At 43.8% G+C, this 22,923-nt stretch overlaps 1 protein-coding gene across 2 annotated transcripts in view; it reads right to left on the reverse strand.

The window, feature by feature from the left end:
* Positions 1-259: 259 nt before the first annotated feature.
* Positions 260-22,923, reverse strand: part of chst11 (carbohydrate (chondroitin 4) sulfotransferase 11) — a 220,534-nt gene continuing 197,870 nt past the window's right edge. Inside the window, exon 3 of one of the 2 annotated variants that reach the window (XM_043709948.2) lies at positions 260-11,808. In XM_043709948.2, the coding sequence (XP_043565883.1) occupies positions 10,954-11,808 (855 nt within the window). In that variant the 3' untranslated portion in view covers positions 260-10,953. The remainder of the gene's footprint in view (positions 11,809-22,923) is intronic. The other variant, XM_043709947.2, reaches the window with a different exon arrangement.

Consider the following 22,923-nt stretch of genomic DNA (forward strand, 5'->3'; position numbering starts at 1 on the left):
CAAATTGGCTGCAACACTTCCTACATTACAACAGCGGCTACGTCTCAAAAGTGCAACTTTGGTTGTAGAGTACGCTAGAACATTCTGAAGTTGTGAGAGGTGCAATTGTCACTATCCCCTCTGCAAATCTCTGGGCAATGAGAGATGGGCAATAAATGTTGGTTTAGCCTGTGATGCCCTTATCCTACGAATGGACAAAGAAAACCTCAAAATAGCCGATTTACCTGAAATAAAGAAATTACAACAAGGTTTTCACTTTTTGTAACTTTTACTTTAATCATGAATCAGAACCGATGGAAATTAAACATGAAGTTACAGGCAAATTATACTTCAAATGTAAAGGTAATTTTCACTATAAATAATCAATACAACAAAGATAAGTCTTCGATCACAAGAGCCTGCATCTCTCCTCACAGACACATGGATCCATGGCTCAGAACTCAGTGTCGATTGTAAGTTGCAGATGGAACAAGTTTGGGAGTTCCACCTTCTGGCTGATAGGAGGCTGGAGAATCAAAAAGATTCTGGTTCAGTGGCAGTACCTCAGCTGCAAGGCGGAAACAAACGGGAGTGTCACATCATATAGAGGTTCAAATTAGGGTGGTTTTGGGGGGGAAACGCTTGTCATAGCATATTTCAAGGGAGTGCAGGAAAGTTCTCCCTGGCATTTTGGCCTGAATTTGTCCCTCCAACATCACACACACTGTGCATTATCTGGGCATATTCCCACTGTGGGCAGTGCAAGCTAGCTGTGTGTGAATTGATTTGGAGATGCCAGTGTTGAACTGGGGTGTACAAAGTTAAAAATCACACAACTGTGAATTGACTACCGACATGTCAAAATGACTTCACTTAAAAAAGTAACCCACGAGCAGCAAAGCCCTTGGGGGCACGCTGGGATTGTGAAATATTCCTCTAGTGGTGATTTTGTTCCACTGTCTAAAACTTAAGCTTTAAAACATTTGTATTATTCGCAAGGCTATGCTGCATTTTGGAATTTGATGGAACGCTGTTTAGTTGTGGCACGTATGGAATCATAGGGCTAGAATGTGACAACTCAGGCAGGTAGCGCGGGTTGAGAAATTTCCCCAGGCACCAGACGTGCCTCAGTCAAGATGATTTCAATTAGAGTCAGCCCTGCCAGCCCCAGAAGCAGGGAGTAGGCTCTGGTTCAAAGGCTTGCCTATGTTCTCTGGGTTTTTGTCTCAGTTGTTTTGGAAATTGTTCTAAAGTAGCTCAGACACTCATAACCTCTCACCCACATCTCTGTGGCCCCACATACCCTCCATGTCACCCAATCACCGCCAGGGATCCTTATTCCCTCGATGCCAACTCAATGCCAAATCATGTTTCCCACCATCCTGCATGGCACCTCACAGATTCAAGGATACCTCCATATCGGCACGGTGGCACAGTGGTTAGCACTGCTGCCTCACAGTGCCAGAGACCCAGGTTCAATTCCTGCCTCAGACGACTGTCTGTGTGGAGTTTGCACATTGTCTGCGTGGGTTTCTTCCCACAGTCCAAAAACGTGCCGGTTAGGTGAATTGGCCATGTTAAATTGCCTGTAGTGTTAGGTGAAGGGGTAAATGTAGGGGAATGGGTCTGGGTGGGTTGCACTTCGGTGGGTTGGTGTGGACTTGTTGGGCCGAAGGGCCTGTTTCCACACTGTAAGTAATCTAAAATACCATTTACCCAGTCCATGCCATGAATGGACCTTAATTGCCATTTGGAGTTTTAAAAATAACTTTTAACAACCTAATGCAGCTCTCATTCCTGAAGCAAATGACAAGTCCCAGAGGACCCATTTAAAACTTTTAAATCTCCTCAAACAGCTAATCTAGGACAAAAGACAAATTTCCACAATATTCTCCATCTCCCTCATCATCCAAGGATTCTTGGCTTTGGTTTGGTGACCCTCCACTTTTGTTAGAATGTATCTAGCCTGGGCCTAAAATCTCTCACTAAAAATTGTTCCATTATAGTTTTTCCTGTCAGTCTTTGCTTTAACTTATCCTTGCCAGATGTCATCTCATCCTACTGGAGTTAAAAATCACCCAACACCAGGCTATAGTCCAACAGGTTTATTTGGAAGCACTAACTTTCGGAGCGCTGCTCCTTCATCAGGTGTTGGGTGATTTTTAACTTTGTCCACCCCAGTCCAATACTGGCATCTCCACGTCATCGGACTGAAGTTAGCTTTCCTCCAATCTAGACGTTCGATTTTAGATTCTTCCTTGCTCTTCTCCATTATAAGACAACATATTGATTAAGGAAATTCTTCTATGCACATTTCAAAAGTTCCATCATTTGTGGGCAATGATGATGTAGTGGTTATGTCACTAGGTTAGTAATTCAGACACCCAGGCTAATGGTCATGGGATCATGGGTTGAAATCCTATCACACCAGCTAAAACTTAATTAATAATTAAAGGTTACCATGTAACTTTCACTGATTGTCATAAAAATATCCAACTAATTCATCAATGTCCATTAAGGGAAGGAAATCTGCTGCCTTTACCTGGTCTGACGTACATGTAACCTCAGATCCACAGCAATGTGACTGACTTCCAACTGCCCTCTGAGATGGTTTAGTAAGCTACTCAATTCAAGGGCAATTAGGGAGGGATAGGCAGCAAATGTTAGTCTTACCAGCAAGTCCTCCATTTGGAAAAAAAATCTTAACAATATTCCAATTGATATTTGGGCAATTAAATACCCTCGCTATCACCAAACAATATATCTTACACATTCCTCACACTCCTCTCTCATTCATGATTTAGAGACACTTTAAATCACCACAGTAATGACTCCTCTTGTTTCTTAACTCTAACTAAATGGACTTTGTCCTGATACCCGTTGAATTTTCAGTTTTCAATGCAATGATATCTCCGTTTATTTATAAATGATATAGTTTCTCTCAATAGGTATCACAAAAACAGCTGGTCTAGTTATGTTTGAGGGTTCTTGCTGTTTGTTAACTATGTGTCATGTTTCTAACACTATAACAATGACCAGTCAATGACCATGAAGCATTTTGGAAGGTCTTGAGTTTATGAAAGCTCCAAAACAATACAAATCCATCTTTCTTTCTGCTCTGTAATTATTTTGTACCCATTCTCAATCTTCAGTGATTGATATTTCCAAGATGAATTTGCTAGTAAGTGCAATAAAAGCTGCACTGTTTCACATTAGAAACACTTCTCTTTAATATCAATCAAACAAATTCAAGGGAAAACAATTGGATAATTGTCACTTGCAATCTGTGTTTAAATAAATTCTTTTAGAATCCCTACAGTGTGGAAACAGGCCATTTGGCCCAACAACATCACGCCGACCCTCTGAAGAGTAACCTACCCAGACCCATTCCCCTACCCTAATATTCTACATTTCCTCCTGACTAATGGACCTAACCTACATATCCCTGAACACTCTGGGCAATTTAGTATGACCAATTCACCTAACCTGGTGCTGTGAGGCAGCAGTGCTAACCACTGAGCCACCGTGCCGCCCAGTTTAATTCGAGACTGGGTGATTGAAGTCAATACTCATTCTTTAGAAGGTAGAACAATATTAGAGACATAGAGATCTAGAAGACAGAAAAAGGCTCTTCGGACCATCGCATTTGTGCCAGCCAAAACCACCACCAGACTATTCTTGTTCCATCTTCCAGCTCTTGGCCCGTAGCCCTGTGTGCTTTGGCATTGCAAGTGCACATCTAAATACTTCTTAACCTTTATGAGGGTTTCTGTCTAGCCCACTCCTACAGGCAGTGAGTAACAGATTCCCACCTCTGTCATCGTGTTTTCTACGATTATCTTTCATACCCTCAACGCATTCCAACGGACACGAAGCCAACAAAATGCTTTTGAAGTGTAGTCACTGACGTAATAACATTTTCCAAATGTTTTTGAAATGGGACTTGAACTCACAATCCTCTGACTCAGAGTGTGGATCTGCCAGAAGTGATTCCTTTGCCAGTAGTCCGTGTTGCAAATTGAAGCAGTGAAGCTCCAGTAGGACAGGATCATGTTCAACGGTGATACTTTCACAGTTGAACAGCCTTTTGTCACCCACTCTGCAGGCTCAGAAGTGAATAGTGGATGCCAGGCTCTGTTGACTCCTATTGACTGAAGCTGAAGTGGAAAGGTAGGGTGGGCCATTGCAAGATTGAGTAGTTATCCGAAATGAAACCTCAGTGTCACACAGACAGAGTATTGCGGATGTTAGGTTGAATTCTGTGGGCTGCGTTGGATCCCAACACAGACCTTAATTCAAGGTCAGGAACGCCGGAAGTGGCCATGGTGGAGTGCCAGTTGTGATCTTCCCAGAATTGGCCAATTAAGAAGTTGCTTCTGGGCGCCCCGTTCAGTTAAGGATGCGATGGAGGTGTGGGGTGGAGGTGTGGGGTGGGGGCGAGGTGTATCAGTGAAGTAGGAGACCCAAGAGGAAGGCATGCAATGGGACAGTTGCTCACTGCCAAAGCAACAAGGTGACCAGAAGGGCACTTCATAATGGAGTCTTCCTCTGTTTCAATTAGGAAAAAAAACAAAGAAAAACACTTGTGGCCCAGGTTCCCAGGCCACTCTGTGGAGGGGGAACCCCACGCTACGATGGCTGTGGCTGTCATATCCTGTCCTCCAATGGAATGGCCGCTTCAGCCTATTGCTGGGAGGCCCCAGCCTTTTTCTAATTGGCCTAACCAGCTACCCGTAGGTCAAGGAATCCTCCTCTGTGTTTCTAACTCCAGAACAATCCCTCATCACATCTCAGAAGCCACCTCAGCAGGGGTCAATGAAAATCCAACCGTGGTCAATCGTACGAGCTATTTAGTCGCAGCTACACCTATTTATTCTGGTGGATGCTAATGATTCCAAACAGTGCTCAAACAAGCTCCACATTGAGCTCTGGTCAACACTTATTTTTCAACCAGGGACAGATCATTCATTCTTCCCATTTCGTTGGAGTCTTGCTATGAACACACCGGCTGCTGCATATCTCTAGAACAGAACAGTAACCACACTTCGAAACAAAATATTTGATGGTGAAGTACATCAGAAAATCCCAAGGATGTGAAGAGAACTGTGTAAATCATGGAATTACTCAACACAGGAAGAGGCCATTTGTTCCATTGGGTTTGAGCTGTTCTTTGAAGGAGTTATCCACTTCTCCCCATTGACCTACTCTTTTGGCACCACCCTGAAATGGTATTTTTAATCCAAGAGTGCGTGTGTTTTTGGGTATTCCTGACACAGATCCTGCAATAACATCTTCCAAAATTGAGAACCCCCCCACCCCAAAAGACAAGGGCAGCAAATGGACAGAAATTGCAGAAATTGCATTTTCACAGGTGACCACTACTAGCATCTCGTGGTGTTTGTCCACCTCTGCCAGCTGATGGTTGAGAGTTGTTTGAGATAGTTTGCCACAATCGTCCATTTATTAGAATCATGGAATCCAAAGTAAGGTGGCACAGTGTATCCAACACTGGCTGAGAGGCGGGAAGCAGAGAGGAATGGGAGGAACTTGTCTCTGTGACCAGCAGTCTGTTTTCAATGCTCAATGATTTGGCCCTTGCAATCTGTGTTGTACATTAATGATTTTCACTTAAACGTAGAGGGTATGATCATGAATTTTGCAGCTGGTATGAAAAAGGGATGAGAAGGGTAGTAATAGACTGCAGGAGGCAGATAGCTGCAATGGCAAATGGAATTTAACTCAGAAAAGTGTGAGGTGACACACTTGGTGAGGATTAACGAGGCAAAGGATTACACAATGAATGTTAGGACCTGGAAAGTACTGAAGACCGCAGGGACACTCATGAACATATCCACAGATAGAGAAGATAGGAAGTAACAGGGCAGGTAGAGGAGCAACCAACTGGGCACTTGTCTTTGTTCGCTGAGGGATACAATCTAGTGGGAGAAAGTGAGGACTGCAGATGCTGGAGATCAGAGTCAAAGGGTGTGGTGCTGGAAAAGTTCAGCAGGTCAGGCAGCATCCGAGAAACAAGAGCATCGACGTTTCGGGCATAAGCTCTTAATCAGGAACATTAAGAGCCAAACTTGTTGACAATAGAATCCAAGTGCAAAGAAGTTATGCTGAAACTTTATAAAATGCTGGTCAGATCACAACTAGAGTACTATGTGCGGTTCTGGTCACCACATTACAGGAGGCATGTGACTGCATTGGAGAGGGTGCAGAAGAGATTTATCAGCATGTTGCCTGGGCTAGAGAGTCTGAGCAGTGAGTAAAGTTTAGAGTAATGGCTGGGAGTTGTTTTCTTGGAATTAGTGGTAGAAGATAAACACACTATAGAAAATGTACAAAACAGGCATATTAACTAACATGAAAAGTTATTGCATGATATTGATAAATATTAGTCAGGCATAATTACTAGAATCTTCGGAACTGGTACAGAAAAAACAGCTCTCACTCAAAGCTAGAATAAAATTCCTCATCACCTCCCACAGGCAGTGTCAGACACCAGCAGAATGGGTGGAGCCAATGCAACATTGACATTAACTCCTTCAGAACAGTTACCTTATACAACAACCACCACCTGCCATTTATCCTCCAGGATACACACCATCCTGACTCGGAGTGATATCACCATTCCTTCACTGTCACTTGGTCAAAATCCTGGAAATCCCTCCCGAACAACATTGTGAGTGTACCTTTCTTCCCCATGGACTGCTGCAGTTCATGAAGGCAGCTCACCACTACCTTCTCCAGGGCAACTAGTGATGGGCAATAAATACTGACTCTAATACTGTGAAAGATTTAAAGAGACACAGTTAGTCACAGTTAGGATAACAATTAATTAGCTCTATCCAGCCTCTGAATCAAGACTTGGCCTGAAATTTATTTCCAGAATAAAACCACGTTGTTGTACTGAACCCTCATCAATCAAAGATTGACATAGCCCCTACAGTCATGAATATGTTACTTAACTATTCTGTGTTTGGTTCCACAATAACTGTGTATCTCCAGTCAAAGCTTTACCTTGATTCTTGTCTCCATTGGAGCTGACTAACCTGCTGAGTATTTCCAGCGTTTTCTGTATTTGATTTGGTATTTATGAGCATTTGTTTAAACGTTTGTGTTTTTGACCTTTTCACTGCCTGTGCAGTAACACACTGTAATCTTAGCGTGTTATAATCTCTCAGACCGAACTTCAATGAAACTGTTTCTAAGAAAGAAAAGAGCTTACATTTGTACAGCACCTTTCAACAGTTTAGGACATCTCAAAGGTAGTGACTGAGGTGTTGCCTTACTAGGAAATGCGGTAGCCAATTTGTACACAGCAAACTCCTTCAAACCACAGTGAAGTAATAATCAGATAATAGTTTTATGTGTTGTTAATTGAGAGATAAATATTGACCAGGATACCAGTGAGAAATTCCCTGATCTTCTTTTAAATAGTGCTGTGGAAACTTTTACATCCATCTGAGATTCTCTCAGTTTAACATCTCTGACCACATACGTTAGGGTGTCCATAGGACCACACCAGCTGGAATTATCTGCTTGGGTCTTGGGAGAGGGTCTTGAACCCACAAGCTTCTACGATGCAGTTGAGAGGATTACCACTGAGCTGAAAATGTGTTGCTGGAAAAGCGCAGCAGGTCTGGCAGCATCCAAGGAACAGGAGAATCGACGTTTCGGGCATAAGCCACTCTACAAGGATTACCACTGAGCCATGATTGACTCCCCCTCCCCCCCCATTTCTTTGAGCAGGTTAATCTTCAGAATAAACACGCAAAGCATTTATTTTCATCCCACATTTTAATGAAAGTTATTTAGAAAAAATAATTAATCAGTCTTGATGGAACTTCCATGAGTGACTAAACCAACATGGCACAACAGTTAATAACACACTGTTGGAACCCAGTAGACAAAATCCAGACAAAATAGGCAGGGAGAGATAGACATATAAACAGAAAGATGGATAGGCAGACTGGCCAGATAGAAAGATAAATATACACAAAATGGTAGAGAGATAGGTAGAAAATTAGATAGACAAGCAGATAAAGAGACAGACATAAGTGGACTAACAGAGAGAGAAAGAGATACATGGATTAGATGGATAGATGGATAGATGGATAGATGGATAGATGGATGGATAGATGGATAGATGGATAGATAGATGGATAGATAGATAGATAGATAGATAGATAGATAGATAGATGGATAGATGGATAGATGGATAGATAGATAGATAGATAGATAGATAGATAGATAGATAGATAGATAGATAGATAGATAGATAGATAGATAGATAGATAGATAGATAGATAGATAGATAGATTAATTAATTAGATGGATAGATAGATTAGATTAGATAGAATGAACAAATTTTAGTCAAGCCTTCTACTATGTCCAAAGCATAAATGCTAAAGAAAGATGTCAAGTTACTTGTCCGCATAATGTTTTGTGCATGCAGGTAAGAAAATAGCACTCTATTATAAGAGTAATATCACAAATATTCTTTAAGTTACCTAAAAGCACTGAAGACTCTCTTTGTTAAGCAGGAATATCCAATGACTGTTCTAATCCCCACAGAAGCTCCTTACTTATTATGTCTGCAGAAATCCAATAAAAGTCTCAGTGTATAAATACATTACGGCACATGTAGGAGTATCCAACACTTGGCAACCAGGAAGACAAGATTAAAGAAAAGAAAAAGAGTGAAGAGAAATGAAAGGAAGTGGAGAGAAAGAGTGCAAATAAGACCAGCCAGAAAATCACCTGCAACAAAATAGGCTCCTGTATGAACCAGTGACTGGAGCCCAAAGCCCATCATCACTCAACATCCTCATTGAAATAGACACACCACAAAATCTTTTCCTAACATAAATAACCAACCAGTTATTAGTGCCATTCTTAACTTAATTACCTGTTGACAAAACTGCAATCTTTGAACAAATACACAACTGAGCACCTAAAAATGTTGACGTTAATGAAAAACTACTCAACATACTCGTACTGAACTGTACAGTTTGGAACGACAGAACTACAGACGGAGAAGAAAATAAAATAAGTTCACATCACTTTCATTGCAACTCTGCTACTGCTAGTACGTTGTATAACCCTATTGGTCTAAATTTAATATAGTTAAAGGCGGGGGGGGCGGGGCTGCAAATGTGCAAATGTAACTCCTTGGGGCTTCTCCCTATTTCCAGTGATAGCTTCAGTTCAGAAGATTGGCAGGACTCCAGGAGAGCAGTTTAGAGATGTCTTACTGCAAGGATGAAATCACAGTGGGAGTTTGGAAGTTCCGATAATTTATTGAATGGGCAATGAATGCTGGCCTAGCCAGCAATGCCCTCATCATGTGAAAGAGTAAGAAAACTTAGAAAAGCTGCATTAAGGCGCAACGTATACATCAGCATTTGCAATTACTATGCGAGTTATTCTCCCTTCAGTAGGAGATGGATGGAATGGCGAGGTGCAACTGATTTTCTCTGTTGGCAGAACAAAGGGAGATTTTCACAGAAACCATGGAACTTGAATTTTGAGCTCTGTTTCTCTGTGCAGTTTGCGGTTTGAGAACTGGGACAACTTCCCGATGTTGTGACCTCCACCATTGAGGGAGAGTGCACACCAAGTTCACGGAAACACCAGCACCTCCAAGTTACAAACCATACTCATTGGATACATAACTGCCATTCCTCCATTGGCATGGGGTCAAAGTTTGGGAAAGCTGCTCTGAGGGAGCACCATACCCCACATGGACTGCAATGGCTCAGCAGCATTGTCCACTGCCAAGTCAGATCGAAACGGTCAACAAAGACAGGCCTTGCCCACATCCCCCAAATTAAAAGACACATTAGTACCATCCTTAACACCTGTATGTTTGGTTTCTTTAAATAGATCCAGTGGCTGAGAGAGTTTTAATCGATGGCGGAACCCTTGATGGGACACCATTTTGACAGTTCACTGGGGTAGCAGTGCTGAGTTGTGGGACGATGGAGACAGTTTGTGAATAAAAGGCAACAACTCATCTGAATCTTTCGCGCTTCTTCCCCAGGATTCTTCTGTACATTTGTAAATCATGCTTCACAGTTTGAAGGAAAGATTGTTTTAATTTTAACACTCACGGATCCTCAACTAGCATTCGAATGTAACAACATAACACACCCACTTGAGCACCGGCGTTGACAACAGCACAGCGTGATGCTTGACTCCTTTTGTTTTCCCACAATGCCCTTTTGCACCGCCCCCCTCCACCCCTCCCCGCAGTGTCACCATGGGAGGGGACTGAGGAGTGTTGGCTGGTGGAAGGGGAGGTTTGGCTGCCCATGGCCATAGTGATAAATCACCTTGCCCACTGTTTAACTCTCAAACTGGAAGCAACTATTGGCCCTGGGCAGCTGGTGGAGATTTTCTTGTGGAAAGGGGTAACACAGAAGTGACCCAATGACTGTAGCGAGATCAGCCCCGGGGCTTGGCATCAGAAACCTGGTGTAAGCTTTCTTAAAAGAAAACTAAGCTACAATAGCAGTTTAAATCGCTGAAGTCCCTGCAGCAAGTTTGAAAACATTGGTCAGACAGTGATGGTAACTACCCATTTCTGATTCACATTCGACTCATTAACAACTCAGTCACATCAGAGGGTGCGTGTGTTTTTGAGAGTGAGATATTACGGGTTCCCAGACTGAATCCTGGATAGTTAGGAGTTTCCAGGTTACAAACCACATCCTGATAGGAGATGGCGAAGCCTCTGACACATATGATTTACACACCTATTCAGTGTCTCAGGAAGGGAATCTTTAAACCAGCCATGGTTCCATTTCCCGGCCAAGAGAGCCGTCCTTTCTTACAAAGTTATTTAAATAAATTCCAATTCTTGCTGCTCGCAGCAATGGTGAACATCTTCACTAAAATTACAAAATAAAACAAAAAAAAATGCAATTACAACCAATAAGGACTTAAATAAATCAACAGGCATTCTCACGCCAACTTCAGGTAGCTTGGCATGGAATAGTTAAACATTACAAAATCTAATTTGTAGAGATTGAACAGTTTAGTCTGGAAGGCAGCGCTGATGTTTTGGAAAAACTGAGCTGTCATTTCGTCTGTAGTTCTGGTGGATTTGGCATAGGTGGGGAATTTGATATAGTCTCCCACCCCTGCCAGGTGCAGGATATAGCTTGCATCCTCCTGCAGAGTTTCGTATTTCCCGATAAGGTTGTAGTGGATGTGGCAAGGATGGCACAGTGAGGAGACGGTCTCCCAGTGCTCATTGAAGGGCTCCTCTCTCTGCGTGTACGGGTCAACAAGATAGGCCACAAACTCCTCGAACTTCACGTCTTCGCCCTTGAGCAGGGCCTCCTGGGTTGCGTTCTTCCTCTGCCTCCGGACGATTTTGGTTCCGTACCGTTTGTGGAAGGAGGTGTTGTACCTTCTGGTGAACTTGTTCCTGTACGCTGACACCAGGCGCTCGAAGGGCTCGCGGACAAACATGAACTTCAGGTAGTTCTTCAAGCGGTGGTTAATCTCTGGGATGCTGTACTGGTTGAGCGTCTTCAGGTTAGACGAGACGTGGGCTTCGTTGGCAGGGATTTCCATGGGGTCAGTGTATTTGCCCCTTCCCGTGAGCACCATCATGACCCTCTTCCAGTTTGTACAGGCCACTTTAGGCACATAGCAGTAGATCATCTCATGGTCCTCATCTACGACCAAGTGTTTCAGGTCATCAGAGGTCAACACTCGCCGTTTCCGACTTCTGGCACTGTTTGCTTGACATGTCTGAGCAACCTGGTTTCTCCTGATCTGGTGCGTGAGCTCCGTGTTTGAGAATTGATACTGAAATAAAGGAGATTAAACAATTAGCACCATATAAGCTCATGGGCAACACAACATCATTAAGCCATTTCGCAGTCAGTCCTATCATGAGTTTAGAAACGCAACACACAGGAAAATGTTACTTCACCGAATTGAGATGGCACCAGGTACCTCTCTTTGTTGATTCAGACCCTTCTCTTTGACGCAGTGAACAACTGAAATGAACGTTCCATACAGCAGTTTGGGCTGAGAATGGGAATCCAACACTGAGGGAGTGGGAGCAGGAGGAGACTAGATCAAAAACAGAGAGCGATGGAGAAATTGAGCAGCATCTGCAGAGGGAGAAACTGAGTTAATCCAGAGAGCCTTGCTGAGGACAGATGCTGCTGGATTTCCTGAGTTTCTCCAACATGTGAAAGCTTTTAGGCTCTTCAATTCAAAGCAGAATACTGCAGATGCTGGAAATCTGAAACAAATCCAGAGAATGTCAGAGAAGCTCAACATTAACATCTGAGGAGAGAGAAACTGCATCAGCATTTCGAGTCTAGTAAGAGCCTTTGTCAGTCCCCAGAGCTAACTCCTGCTTTGCTACCTGGGCAGAAACCGCTGAAGAACATGGCACTGTGCTCTGCCCCTGGTATGTAGAGGTTTCAGGGCAGCACAGAATGGGACCACGTTCTTCTTTCTAAAACATCCAGCAAGGTGCGACCTCTGAATTTCCTCACTGACCTGTTGCTGCGTTTTCATGTTCATTCCCCTTGGCTGGCTCTAGGTTTTGTTGGAATGTGGCTTGTGCCTGGGATGAGTTAACTACATACACTCACACACTAATACACACACACACACATTCACACACACACACACATTCACACACACACTCACTCACACACACACACATTCACACACACACTCACTCACACACACTCACACACACACACATTCACACACACACATTCACACACACACACACACACTCATTCATACACACTCACACACACACACATTCACACACACACTCACTCACACACACACATTCACACACACTCACACACATTCACACACACACATTCACACACACACACACTCATTCATACACATTCACACATACACACATGGGCGGCACGATGGTTAGTACTGTTGCCTCACAGCGCCAGAGACCAGGGTTCAATTTCCACTTCAGGCAATTGTCTGTGTGGAGTTTGCACATTCTCCCTGTGTCTGTGTGGGTTTCCTCCGGGTGCTCCGGTTTCCTCCCATAGTCCAAAAACGTGCAGGTTAGGTCAATTGGCCATGCTAAATTCTCCGTAGTGTTAGGTGAAGGGGTAAATGTAGGGTCTGGGTGGGTTGCTCTTCGGAGGGTCGGTGTGGACTTGTTGGGCCGAAGGGCCTATTTCCCCACACTGTAAGTAATCTAATCTACCCACTCACACTCACACACTCTCACACACTAATACTCATGCACACACAGACACATTCATACAACACACACACTCACACGCAGAGACATATTCATACAACGCACACACACACACAAATACTCACACTCATGCACTAATACTCACACACACACACTCATGCATTAATACTCATACTCACTCATGCACTAATACTCACACACATACTAATACTCACACTCACACACACACTCACGCACTAATACACAAACAGACACATTCATACAACACACACACACTCTCATACACACAGAGACACACTTATACAACACACCCAATCACATTCTCATACACACACACACAGATATGATCATTCACATCGGCATATTCATACAACACACACTCACTCACGCTCTCATACACACACAGAGACACACTTATACAACACACAATCACACTTTCATACACATAGACACTCATACAACACACTCACACTCTCATCTACACATACACACTCATACAGAAGCATACTGTCACATGCACTTTTATGTATACACAATGCACTCACATACACACACACCGACACTTTCATCCTCATAAACATACACACACACACAAACTCTCATATTAAGACACACACACACACAAACACAAACATATGCACACACACATACACATAGACACACACGTTCACTAACGCAATGTGGAGATGAGGGGATGGAGGTAAGGCAAAGGACCTCAGAGGAGGCAGCAGCTGAGGACACAGCTGCCCATGTTAATGGTGAGACAGAGAGAGGAGCAGTGTGGGGAGTGAATGGGAGGTATTGCTGGTAAAGTTCTGTGGGATCAGCTGAGGACAGGGCCATTGCGCTGGACAGTGAAAGAGAGATGGATAGTGTGAGTGACAGGTATAGCAATGTCAAGGAAAACACGTTTGGTGATTTGATTTCTGTTCATGGTGCGAATGGAATCCTCACTGGAGGCTTTTACAGAAGATAGGATTATGAGCAAGAAATAAGAAGGGAAGCAACCAAGGGACAAATAAGGTTGAGGAAAATCCTTTTCCACTCTCTGCTCAAAGGTGTGTCTGACTCAGCACCATTTATAGGGGGCAAGTCCCGGGTCTGCCTGAACCAGAACCAGGGCTCAACCCCACGTTGTTGGGCATCCATCTAATCTAGACCACACATCTGTCCAATCGAGTCAACAGCAACGTAACAGGGCAGAAAGAAAACAGCTCTGAATATGAGAGATCTTGGATTGGAAAGTATTAATTCTTTACCATATGAAGCTGTTGAGGCTGTTTCATTACGTTCAAGGCTGAGATGGACAGGTTTTTGATCAAACAGGGAATCAAGGATTATGGGGGAAAAGGCAGGGAGGTAGGGTCAAAGGTTTTCTGATCAACCATGATCTCACTGAATGGCAGAGGAGACTCGATGGGCCGAATGACCTATTTCTTCTCCTATGTCTCGTGGTTTGCTGGTTCTCTCGGTCTCTGTTGCTGACAGACCTGCCGCGTTTGTCCACCATATTCTGGCTTGGTTTCCATATTAGGGCAGGAATGCTTCTCATCTGGAAAACAGCAGCTCTGGCAGGACAGCACTCCTTCAGCGGTGTGTTTGCCTGGATTATGCCCTCAAGCTGCGGCAGTTACCTTTGAACGCAGACCTTCTGACTCGGATGAACCACAGTTGACCCTTATCTTACCAAGGCTCTTTACTAATCGAAAATGGATGAATATCCAGCGAACCATTCATTAATTAGTGCAGAGGAAAGCACAGCAAACACAGCAGGCAGTGCCTTGTGTATCTGTTTCCAGTGTACACATGTGGCACTCTCTGGGTTCCTGCTCTGGTGTCAAACGGCAAACCCAGTCGCAATTCCCTACTTGTTGAGAATATTGTTGCTATTGTCCCAGCAGGTAGCTGCAATGTAAAGTCAGCAGGAACCAATTTCCATTTGATTTCCTTTCATGTTGAACATGGGTTGCCACAAGACTCATTATAAGGCTATGAGACGGAACTGCGCCATGTTAACAACCTCCAGATGTGGCACCTTGCACTGATAGATCAGGCTGTTCGGAGAGTGCAAGTAAAACGTACACAAAATCAAAATAATTACTTCAAACGTGGCAACACTTCGTTTCAAGCAACTCTTTTGCCTGCCAAAAAGTTTGGACTTTTGAAAAATGGAATCATGTCATTTGATTTTACACCGAGGTTAGAAGGTAGTTTGGAAAATAAAGTGGATTGACGAGAAGGATAATCTCAGCAAAACTGGGTATAATAATAGCTGTCCGACAATCTAACAACATCAAACAATCTATATCTAGATCCAGCTGGTTAGATGGAGAGCTGAGGATGTATGTGACTAATGCAGGATGTGAAAGGAGGCTGAATGGAAGGGCTCAAATGGAACATTTTCCCAAAAAACCAAAATCACTTTTGTGAGTGTGCAAGTCTTTCCATGTGCCTTTTTCAGAGCATTCCCAAGGTTCTAACCTGCGTCCAACAATATCCCTAATGAAGGGTGCATCTGCCTGCTCCTTTGTGGTGTTACTAACATGGGATTATTGGAAACATCGCTGTTGGATATGTGGAATAAAATGAAACCGTGCAATATGGCTTCAATCAATCTTGCTTTGTGCAGATGAAGACTGAATTCAGATATTTGGGCTTAACTGACAGTCATCAGCATCAATGTGGGCAGCATGGTGGCACAGTGGTTAGCACTGCTGCCTCACAGCGCCAGAGACCCGGGTGGAGTTTGCACATTCTCCCAGCGTCTGCGTGGGTTTCCTCCGGGTGCTCCGGTTTCCTCCCACAATCCAAAAATGTGCAGGTTAGGCGAATTGGCCATGCTAAATTGCCTGTAGTGTTAGGTGAAGGGGTGAATGTAGGGGAATGGGTCTGGGTGGGTTGCGCTTCGGTGGGTCAGTGTGGACTAGTTGGGCCGAAGGGCCTGTTTCCACACTGTAAGTAATCTAATATAGTAATCTAATTGCCTCAATATATCCAGTCTTACTCATTTCAGAATTCAATACTGAACTCAAAACACATATCTCAGGATTCTAAACAGGTTGCCACAAAATATAAAGAATTAAAGGTTATCTTAGTTAGGGAATCAGATCACCAGTTACTTAAGGCTGATGCCCAGAAGTACAGCTTAAAATGCCCTCTCTATTCATGGCAATGTTTGTAACTCTTGATCAAGTTATTATCTTTGTACTCCCTCTGGACATTAATGAATTTGTACAAATACATCAAAGGTGCTGTGCTGTACAGCTCTAAACTGCTACCTTTGACCAATTGCCAGTTTTCAGAACCAAAAACAGAAGTTGCTGGAAAAGCTCAGCAGGTCTGACAGCACCAGTGAAGAGAAATCAAAGTTAACGTTCTGGGTCCGGTGACCCTTCCGCAGATTGACAGCATCCGCAGTTTTTATTTTGCCAGTTTTCAGGACCGGCTACGAATCATTTTGATTCTGATTAAATGCCGAGGTCACATAACCAATGGAAGCTGGTCACTTGTTTCTGAAGACACAATAGTCCTGATTATCTAACTTATTTTAAAGAATGAACTTTATCGTGTCTGTAAGCCTGAAGCTCATATCGCCAAGTTATTGCTAAACAATTCTTTTAAAAAAGCAATATTTTTGGGAAAAAACCCTGCTTTACTAAGGAGGAGCCGGTGTTGGACTGGGGTGGACAAAGTTAAAAATCACACAACACCAGGTTATAGTTTGGAAGCACTAGCTTTTGGAGCACTGCTCCTTCATCAGGTAGCTGTGGAGCAGGACCATAAGACACAGAATTTATAGCAAAATATTACAGTGTCATGCAACTGAAATGATATATTGAACAAGCTAGATTGCTATTAAGTCTTTCATCTTTTAGAATGGGTTGCAGGTTTCGGTTCATTAATATGTAAATCCCAGAACTTAAAATAAACTTGTTGGACTAAAACCTGGTGTTGTGTAATTTTTAACTTTGTTGAGATTGGCATTCAATTAATTCTTCTTTAGTTTTACTGAAATTTGTTGTTTCCCTGGAGAGTTGGATGCTGAGGGGTGACCTTATAGAGATTTATAAAATCATGAGGGGCGTGTATAGGGTCAATAGACAAGGAATTTTCACTGGGTGGGGGAGTCCAGAACTAGAGGGCACAGGTTTAGGGTGAGAGGGGAAAAATTAAAAAGGGACCTAAGGGGCAACTTTTCCACGCAAAGGGTGGTGCGTCTGTGGAATGAGCTGCCAGAGGAAGTGGTGGAGGCTGGTTCAATTGCAACATTTAAAAGGCATCTGGATGGGTAAATGAATAGGAAGGGTTTGGAGGGATATGGGCCGGGTGCTGGCAAATAGGACTAGATTGGGTTGGGATATCTGGTCAGCATGGACTAATTAGACTGAAGGGTTTGTTTCTGTGCTGCACATCTCTATGACTTTATTTTCCAAACACATGAACAAAGAGCAGGTGAACACCACATAGAGCTGGAGGACACCATATAGGCCCCGCAAGGCTGTTCTGCCATTCAATAAACGCAACTCTACTTTCCAGCTTGCCCAAAATAACCTCTCACCCACTTACTTCCCAATTATCTATCCAACTTTGCCTTAGCAATATTCAAACACTCTGCTTCCTCTACCAAGAGAAAGGCAAAAAGAAAGTTCTAAAGAATTATGGTTCTCCTTGAGAAAAAAAGCTTCAAATCTGCCTTGGTAGATGATCCCTTATTCTTAAACAGTGAACCTGAGCTCTCAATTCTTCTACAAGGAGAAACATGGTCTCCATACGCAGCTAGTCTGGATCCCTCTGGGTCTGATGTCTATCTTAAAACACACCATTGATCTTCAGTGAGTTGCAGAAATCATGTCAGAAATGGGTGCAGAATTATATTTTGAGACAAAGTGATTCTGTTGATACTGCAACTCTTGTACTAAATCTGTAGGGGGCTAAGTTAGGACATCCGATATTTGATAATATGGCAATTGATTCTGTTAGGTGACGCTATCTTAGGTTCTGCCAGTAATCATTACCCTGAAATACCCTGAAAATCAAGATCAGTTCAGGAAGACACACTGACCCCTTTTAATAGACAGGCCCATGCTGTCAAGGCAGTGGGAATGGTCAGACTAAAGTTGCACTTGATTGACTGTTAACTTTAATTTTAATAAGAGGCCCCAAACTGCAGTTTAACCTGGTTAAACTCGGTGAAGGGAGAGTTTGATATGATGGTTTGCAGCGTGTCAAGACTGTTATTAAGTTATAACTCATGGTCACAGGATGCAGGGTGTGTACAATAAATCGCTGAGCACAAAAAAGCTTTCAGCCGCACACTCTTTTCTGCTGCTGAGTGGCTCCTCCAAAGTTGTCAGCTGTAGCCCCAAAAAAACCACAGATGCTGGAACCCAAGGTAGACAGGCAGGAGGCTGGAAGAACGCAGCAAGTCAGGCAGCATCAGGAGGTGGAGAAGTCGATGTTTTGGGTCTAACCCTTCTTCAACAGGACTGAAGAAGGGTTAGACCAAAATGTGGCCCAGTTGGTAGCACTCTTGTCCCTCAGTTTCTGGGTTCAAGTCCGACTCCAGGCTTGAATCTAGCTTCAGTCTCTCATGACCAGACTGTGCAACAGTTTCATCCCCTGGGCCATCAGGCTCCTTAACATTGTATGATCAGACTCTATTCCATCTTCGCACGACTTTGAATTGCTGCTAGAACAATGTTTTATGAATTATCATTCTTTTAGTACACTGTAATTTGTGCGACACTGTGCCTATTGTTTTGAGATATCAGGAATTACTATGCTGTCTTGCACTTCTTATGCATCTTATGCTGTGTACGAGTGTTTAGTTTGTGCTGTCTGTGTAGCACCTTCGGTCCTAGAGGAACACTGTCTCATGTCTTTATTGGATCAGTTGTATATGGTAGAAATGACAAATAAAATTTACTCCTGAGTCTTGAGTACTGAGGGAGTGCTACACTGCCAGAGGAGTTGTCTTTCAGATGTGACATTAAACCAAAACCTCGTCTGCCTTTTCAGGTGAAGACATTAGTTTGAAGACAAGCCGAGGAATTCTCTCCACTATCCTGGCCAATATTTCATCCCACAATGAAATCACAAGAACAGATAATCCGGCTATTATCACACTGCTCCTTGTGGGAGCATGCTGCGTACAAATTATGCTGCACTCTTTACCTTACAACAGCGACTACACTTCAAAGAAATACAACACTGCCTGCAAAGTCCACAGATCGTGAAAGGTGCCATATAAATGTAAGTCTTTCTCTTTGAACTTGAAAACATGTTTTTGCCTCAGTTGTGGGGCTGAAAATAAATAGTTTTTTTCTTCTGTCATAGGTGTTGATTTCTTTTGATGTAACAATAATACAAAGGATTACTGGCCAGGCACACCCAGGAGGAAGACTTTAGTTCACATGGGAGATTCCACCAACAACAATCTGCTTTTATGTGGCACCCTTAACATCCTGAAGTGTTTTCTGGGAGTGTTATCAAACAAAACTGACCCCAAGACACACAATGATATTTTATGACTGGTGGCTAACAGCTTTATCACCAAGATAGATTTTACAGAGTGACTGAAGGAGAGAGAAACGCAGTTGGGTTTTAGGGAGGGAATTCCAGGACCTGGGACAATTGAATGGCAAGGTCTCTAACGGACACTGGGGGAATACACAGAAGGACAGAATCGCAGCAACACCGGGATTTCAGGAGGTTATGGGGCTACAGAGACGGGGAGGGTGTGGTGTGAGGATACAGAGGGAATTCAAACACATCAATGAGAATTTTAAGGTGACCAAAGTCCTGATGCCCTCCATGGAACTGGACTTGTTTTGTACTTTACATTCGGACCAAAGCTGACTAAATCACATCCTAGAAAAGGCATGCATAGCGCGGCTCTGCTCTCGGCTCAATGAAGCAACTTGTAACTGTTCTATTAGTGAAGGGTGATTAAGCGGTTGGTGATCTTTATAATGAACTTCTCGCTGATGATTAGATTTTAGTGAGAAATAACTTTGTGGCTCCATTAGTGACTCATTGGTTAATGGTGCTTGACTTCTTTGATCTAATATTCATGTTTATTCTAAAATACTGTGGGAAGCACTTCTGTCCTTTAGTGTTGTATTGTTGGATGTAACTTTTGCTCATTCAGAGGATTCTCACACCGATAAAGAACTAATGGTGAGCTGTCCCTTTAATCACTACAGTCTGTATGCTGTATGTCCACAGTTCAGGAGGGAGTGCCCAGATACCCCCTTGGTGCTGTTAGAAAGAGGGCCTAAATATCCCCCTTGGTGCTGTTAGAGGGAGGGTACAGATACTCCCTTGGTGCTGTTAGAGGGAGGGCACAGATACCCCCCCTTGGTGCTGTTAGAGGGAAGGCCCAGATACCCCCCCTTGATGCTGTTAGAGGGAGGGCCCAGGTAACCCAACTTTGTGCTGTTACAGGGAGGGCCCAGATACCCCCTTGGTGCTGTTAGAGGGAGGGCCCAGATACTCCCTTGATGCTGTTAGAGGGAGGGCCCAGATACCCCCCTTGGTGCTGTTAGAGGGAGGGCCCAGATACCCCTTGGTGCTGTTACAGGGTGGGCCCAAATACCCCTTGGTGCTGTTAGTGGGAGGGCCCAGATACCCCTTGGTGCTGTTAGAGGGAGGGCCCAGATACCCCCTTGGTGCTGTTAGAGGGAGGGCCCAGATACCCCCTTGGAATTGTCAGAGGGAGGGCCCAGATACCCCCCCCTTGGTGCTGTTAGAGGGAAGGCCCAGATACTCCCCGTGATGCTGTTAGAGGGAGGGCCCAGATACCCCCCTTGGTGCTGTTAGAGGGAGGGCCCAGATACCCCCTTGGTGCTGTTAGAGGGGGGGCCCAGATACCTCCTTGGTGCTGTTAGAGGGAGGGCCCAGATACCCCCCTTGGTGCTGTTAGTGAGAGGGCCCAGATACCCCTTGGTGCTGTTAGAGGGAGAGCCCAGATACCCCCCTTGGTGCTGTTAGTGGGAGGGCCCAGATACCCCCCTTGGTGCTGTTAGTGGGAGGGCCCAGATACCCCCCTTGGTGCTGTTAGAGGGAGAGCCCAGATACCCCCCTTGGTGCTGTTAGTGGGAGGGCCCAGATACCCCCCTTGGTGCTGTTAGAGGGAGAGCCCAGATACCCCCCTTGGTGCTGTTAGAGGGAGAGCCCAGATACCCCCCTTGGTGCTGTTAGTGGGAGGGCCCAGATACCCCTGCAGTGCTGTTAAGGAGGGAGCTCCAGGATTTTGACCAGCAACAGCAAAATGCAAATAATTTCCAAGTCAGAATGTGGTATGTCCTGTGTCCCATATCTCTTGGTGAGAATGGTCACAGGTTTGGAAGCTGCTGCCAGTGTTCCACTGCAGCTGATCTTATCGATGTACACACCGCGACTACGGGGCACCGATGGTGGTGGGATTGAAAATATGTATGGCAATCAAGTGGAGTTATTCTGGATCCTTAATTCCAGCCTTCTCTTGAATTGGTAAATGAATATATTCTTCATTCCTTAATTTGATGTTCTTTACTGTCTTTTAAAGCCATGGAGTCATGAGGAGGCTGTTCAGCCCATTAAGTCTGCACTGACCTGTATTAACCCCACTTTCCAGCACTTGCTGCACTGCCTTGACTGTAGTGACATTTCAAGGGCTCATCTATGTACTTTTTAAAGATTGTGAGATTTCCAACCTCAATTAAATGTTTGTCTGTTTGTACCCCTTGTTCGTTATTTTTAAAACTAATGAGCAGAAATTTATGCATAAAACTTTTAAATATATAGTTTTCAATGTCTCTATTACTTTTCTATTCAGTAACCAGGATAGGGATATTCCATGCAACTTGGAAAACCATCACTGAATCTGCTTTAATCAACTAATGCATTACAGAACTTAACAATTCACTGCGTTAAAAATAAAATCTGTTCCCCTCATGTTCTTTAGCCAATTCCTGTACCGGAAATGTGTCTCCTGGTTGCTAATCTTCTTGCTACTGGAAATTCACTTGTTCAGTCTTTCTTTCAGGCAACGTTTGTTGCCTGCCCCAGTTGCCTTTGAACTAAGTGGCTTTGCTCAATAATTTCAGACATTTTCAGAAACTGTCATTTCTCAATGATGACAGTTCGGAATCAACCACATTGCCATGGGTCTGGAGTTACCTATTGATCAGGCCACTGCATCCCCTTCCTTAAAGGACATCAGGGAACCAGATGGATTTTTGTAAGCAATTGACAGCAGTTATTTCGACCCCCATTAGGGAGATTAGCTTTACCACCCCACATTCAATTTAATTTCACGGCGAGATTTTAATCCATTAGCCAAGACACTGGAACACTCACCCAGTGACATTAACCATTAGGACGGCATCTCCTTTTGCTTTAATTATTCTAATCTTCAACCTTTCTTGATTTTGAAAACTTCAATTAGATCGTCCCTGGGCCTGTTGTGTGAACAACAGGATGCCAAAGTCAGGATGTCAAGTTGAACTTCACTGTCCCCTCAGAGTTGGAGCTAGGAATATTTATGAGGCTTCATGCAGGGACCTTCTGTGCCACAGATTGAGGTCATTAACCCACCTCCAGCTTACCTTCCCTTAGGTCATGTTCCTGCCTCCTGCAGAGACACTTGTGTCATGTAGCAGGGGAATTATTACCCGGGGGGAGATCATAAACATAACTTGTTCAGTCCTCTCCCACAATCTGGTTTTAATGTCGCT

This window comes from Chiloscyllium plagiosum, unplaced genomic scaffold (assembly GCF_037043375.1).
Source record: "Chiloscyllium plagiosum isolate Xiang-an unplaced genomic scaffold, Cpla_swu_hap1 HiC_scaffold_19, whole genome shotgun sequence".
NCBI classification, from domain to species: Eukaryota; Metazoa; Chordata; class Chondrichthyes; order Orectolobiformes; family Hemiscylliidae; genus Chiloscyllium; species Chiloscyllium plagiosum.